General features: G+C 37.8%; 1 protein-coding gene across 1 annotated transcript in view; it reads left to right on the top strand.

Annotated features, from left to right (window-relative positions):
* The first annotated feature begins 700 nt into the window (after positions 1-700).
* Positions 701-5,021, top strand: part of cdcp2 (CUB domain containing protein 2) — a 67,855-nt gene continuing 63,534 nt past the window's right edge. Inside the window, exon 1 of the mRNA XM_048601618.1 lies at positions 701-4,439. Coding sequence (XP_048457575.1) covers positions 3,890-4,439 — 550 coding nt within the window. The 5' untranslated portion in view covers positions 701-3,889. The remainder of the gene's footprint in view (positions 4,440-5,021) is intronic.

Below are 5,021 nucleotides of genomic sequence, written 5' to 3'. Positions count from 1 at the left end.
AATTTTCTGCTTATGTGATCTGAGGAGCCTTACGTCTGTCACTACCTTGGGTACCCCACTCCCACTGGCCAGTTTTGATCCTCTAGACCCAGTGTGTATTTCCTGCAGTGAGACAAAGGAAGGGGATGATTATGATGGAAGTGATTGAAGGAGCCCTTAGTGGTAATAGAAGAGCAATACAGATGGTGAGATGTCCTGAGTAAGTGAGATGCAGAGGTGAGGAAGGTTTAGTAATTTGGGAGGATGGAATGGGTGAGAGTGTTGAGTGGATATGTGTGCAATAGTGAGAGTTATAGTCCAAGAGTCTTGGTAAGAGGCATGTGCAGTGGCTGGGTTAGAGTGAGTGGTGTCCCTGTGGGTGTGAGATAGAGTAAATCGAAAGACTTATCCTTGCAGAGTGGAAAAGATCATTCACCTTCATAGAATCCCTACAGTATAGAAGTGGGCCATTCAGCCACACCAACCCTACAAAAAGCATCACACTCAGATCCGTCCCCTTACCCTACCCCCATAACCCTGCAATTCCCTTGGCTAATCTTTAACCTACACATCCCTATGGACAATTTAGCATGGCTAATCCACCTAACCTGCACATCTTTAGACTGTGGGAGGAAACCCACAGACACAAGGAGAATGTGCAAACTCCACATAGACAGTCACCTGAGGCTGGATTTGAACCCAGGTCCCTGGAGCTTTGGGGCAGCATTGCTAACTACTGAGCCACCATGCCACCCCTGCAATTCTAGACTGTTGAACCCTGGTCACAACATTGACCGAGGCAGCTATCTTGGTACAGACTGGCTTTGGTGGTCTGCTGTCCTCTTCACTACCCCATCCATCTACACCTTCAATAATGTCCAAAGTCTCAGACTGCTTCCCAGAACTCAATGTATCGTTAGATTAATAATATCATTGGCCAATTGTACCATACTCTTATACTTTGGTGCAACAAGATATGATTGATACAATTATTTGAGATTTCAGAAAAACAACCCTGAATTCCCACTATCTGTGATAAAGTCCTATCAAAACATGAACAGTTAAATAATGAGACAAATTGTAGGAGACTTGTTATACTCATAATAAGCCTAATGAAAATAAACTCAATTTTAAAATAGACACATTAATTTGATCAATATATTTGTTATTTATCCGTAATGGAGAAATATCAGTGTACCATTTTATTCCACGTGTGGAATGGAGAGTATAGCGTGATTAAATACGGTAATGAGGAGTTATTTTATCATTAATGATTAGAGAAAATAAAGACTGCATCCTTTCCCCATAAGACAACCTTGAGGGGACAAGTGGTGTTATGAGGAAAGTTGGGCAGGCTAGACTTATATCTACGGAAGTTTAGAAGAGTAAGACGTAACTTGATTGAAACAGAGGGTGGATGTGAAATGGAGTTTTCTGCTTGTGGGAGAATCTAGAACTAATAACTGTCACTGTTTTAAAAAAGGGATCATCCATTTGTGGAGAGAAGTGGAGAGAACTTTTTTCTGACTTCCTTCCTCAAAAGGCAGTGGAAGCAGAGTCTTTGAGTATTTTTCAAGAAAAAGTAGATAGATTCTTGTAAGCAAGGAGGTGAAGATGATCAGGATTCTGAAGTAATCAGATAAGCCATGATGATAGTGAATGGCTGAGCAGGCTTGAGGAGATAATGTACCATGGGCACCAGCTGTTGACTGGAACCATGCCTAAGTAGTTTTACGTGGAGTTGTGTACTTGGTTACTGCCTGTGTCCTTTCTGACACAATATACTTAGTCAGCCTTGAGTGATGATTTAAAAATGAAGTTCTTTCTTATGTCCAATTGTAAGATAGCGGTCGCGTGGCTGGGATCAAGTAACTCAACCTGTACAGTATGTTCTTAGATATTGGTGTTGACAAGTTGTTCAACTATGAAGATCCTCATAGCTGTGCCTGATAATATAATTTCCTGAATACTCACATATGCATAATTTTTGGGGTTACCCAATAGGATAAAATTTAATTGAATATTGCAAAGAATTTCAAAAATTATTTTTCAAAATGAACAAGTGAATACTTGATTTAAAAGGGACGTTGCTACCAAGAGAGGTCAGAGGTGGGGTGGAGTCTCATTGAGCTGATGTCTGTGAATTTCTAATTACAGTAATTAAAGCTTTCAATTCTAAGTCATTTTGGGACATTTGTAAATACCAGTTTTGAACTGGTCCAGCACCTGTTAATGAATCAATTTTTAATGTTAATTATGACTCTTTCCGTAAAGGATTTAATGAAGCTGGGATCATCCCTAAATTTACAAAAGAAAATTTATGACTTGAGTGAATTAAATATTTATATGATTGTTTCAAAGATTGTACAACAAGTTGTATAGTGCATTGTGGAAGCTGAGGACAGTGGACCTAGCTTATTAATATTTAATGAAAGGAACCAGAGATGGATCATGTTACTAATGCAGACTACGATTGAATTATTAATGCCACTATTAATTCCACTACCATTGTGTATTACTTCATATGTTGCTGCAAAGAATTATATAATTTTGCCTTTCCAGTCTGGGTTTTTAGTTTTCTTTATATGTTCAGCAATGCAAAATAGTGTAGTTCAGTTTGCCTTGGGTGTCTTACTATTGTGGATTGTCTGCAGAGTCACAGCCAGACCAGGTAAAACATCCATTGTCTGTATGTTCTAAACTGTTACATATAGATCTCATGGGTTTAAGCAGATAAAATGCTATCTTTCCTGCCTTGATTTTAGGAGACTATTTTCAAACTTGATAAGAAAAAAGTGTGATTGAAGTCAATTTCCAGCGAACTGAGAGCCAATAGAGACAGAAGTATAAATTTCAGACAATACTGACTATCTAGTTTATGATGTTAACTGCTTTCTCAAAGCAGTGTTTGTACTCAGGCTGAAATTGTGATTACAATTTCAAAACTTGTAATTTTGGTGAAAATGAAAATCTGGTGATTTTCAATCCATTGTTGAGTTTTACGTGGAGCTGTGTACGTGGTCACTGCCTTTGTTCTTTCTGACACGATGTACTTGGTCAGCCTTGAATGATGATTTAAAAATGAAGTTCTTTCAATTGTAAAATAACAGTCTCATAGCTGAGATCAGGTAACTCGATGTAAAGCTATTAGGAAGGTTACTAGTATTATTGCAATAGGATTTGAGTACAGGAGTAGTGAAGTCTTGCTTCAATTGTATCGGAGCTCGGTTCGACTACACCTAGACTACTGTGTGCAATTTTGGTCTCCTTACCTCAGGAAAAATATTATTATCATATAGGGAGTTAAATGAAGGGTCAGCAGACTTGTTCCTTGGATTGTGGAAATGTCCTCTGAAGAGAGATTGGGTAAATTGGGCCTGTATTCTATAAAGTTTTGATCTCATAGAAACCTACAAGTTATATAAAGGGATAAACAGCATAGATGTAGGAAGCAGAAATAAATTGCTGGCGAAATTTAGTTCTGATGAAGAGTCATCGGACTTGCTTGAAATGTTAACTCTGCTTTCTCCCCACGGATCCTTCCAGATCATGAGTGTCATAAACCATTTCTGTTTTTGTTTCAGATCTCCATCATCCACAGTTTTGTTTTGTTTTAGTTGCAGGAAAGATGGTTCCCTTGGTTGGGGAGATTGGAACCAAGGGGCACAATTTAAAAAGTGAGCAGAATTTTATTTAGAGTTGAGATGAGAATTTGTCTTATTCAGAAAATTGTGCATCTTTGAAGTTCTCTATCCTAGCTGTGGATGCTCAGTCTGAGTATGTTTTGATGTTTAATGTTTAACTGAGTATGTTTTTTTGATAGATTTCTGATTACCAATGGCGTAAAGGGTTATCGGGATAGTGTGGGTATGTGTCCAATCAACCGTAGTGTAAGTGGCTGATGGGATGAATGGCCTTCTCCTGCTCCTATGTTCATTTGAAAGGGATGAAATCTGCAACATTCCTGAATGGTTCTTTTATCACACCAACTGCTATGTTATCTCTTGAATTATTGAATTTTTGGCCTTTTTTATGTGAAATTATTAACATTCTTAAAGCATTGAAGCAAATGTTACAGAAAAGCATAATTTTTTTGCTTTTTTTCCCATTAGGGGTTAAATGTGGCGGCATACTTTCGGCAACGAATGGGAATTTCTCCAGCCCTAACTTCCCAGGATATTATCCATATGATACTAAATGTACATGGCTCATTGTTGTTACAGAGGGCTCCTCCATTTTGCTCACCTTCCATTACTTTGACCTTGAATTTCACACTTACTGCGAATATGATTACATTAAAATCTATAATGGAGTGCCCGAGGATGAGGGAAATCTTCTGGGTACATTTTGTGGAAAAGTCTTTCCTCCTCACTTTACCTCTTCTTGGCATGTGATGTCAATCATTTTCCACTCAGATAAGCATGTGGTCAGCCATGGATTCTCTGCTTCATACCGCAAAGGTTTGATTAATTTGTATCCTTATTTATAAAGTTTATTTTTTAAATTTAATCAAATGCCTAATTGGTGAACAATTACTGACTTTGACACAATGTGATGCAGTTGAATTCTGATTTTGCTGGGCGGTGCTTTAACAGAAAACATTGGAGCAATAATGGCCTAGAATTTCCTGTTAAATTAATAGCGTTTGACTTATGCACACCAATATTCATGTATAAATTGGCCACCAATGTTTAATAAGGAAGAGCTGAATGGCAATCATCAGAGGTTACCGGTTAATATGTTCCACCCCTTTGTTGCCTTCCCAAAATACCTTCTCATTCTTAATCGCCAATTCAATTTCATTAAAATGATGGATTTGCACTATATTTGCCAATTAATCTTGATATACAAAGTTAGGTCTGAGGATTCTTGTAGCACAGTAAAGATGTTCCTATGTCTGAGCTACAAGGTTCAGGTTGAAGTCGCACTGCTCCAGAGGGGTGTCATAACATGTCTGAACAGGTTGATTTAAAACTATCTACAAAGTTGGCATACAATTAATAATGTAATTACTCTTATAAGAACGTGATAATTATGAATGA

This window comes from Rhincodon typus, chromosome 10 (genome assembly GCF_021869965.1).
Source record: "Rhincodon typus isolate 14 chromosome 10, sRhiTyp1.1, whole genome shotgun sequence".
In the NCBI taxonomy this organism is placed as follows: domain Eukaryota; kingdom Metazoa; phylum Chordata; class Chondrichthyes; order Orectolobiformes; family Rhincodontidae; genus Rhincodon; species Rhincodon typus.
Note: the sequence above shows the minus strand (reverse complement) of the source record. Positions and strands in the feature narration are given on the sequence as shown.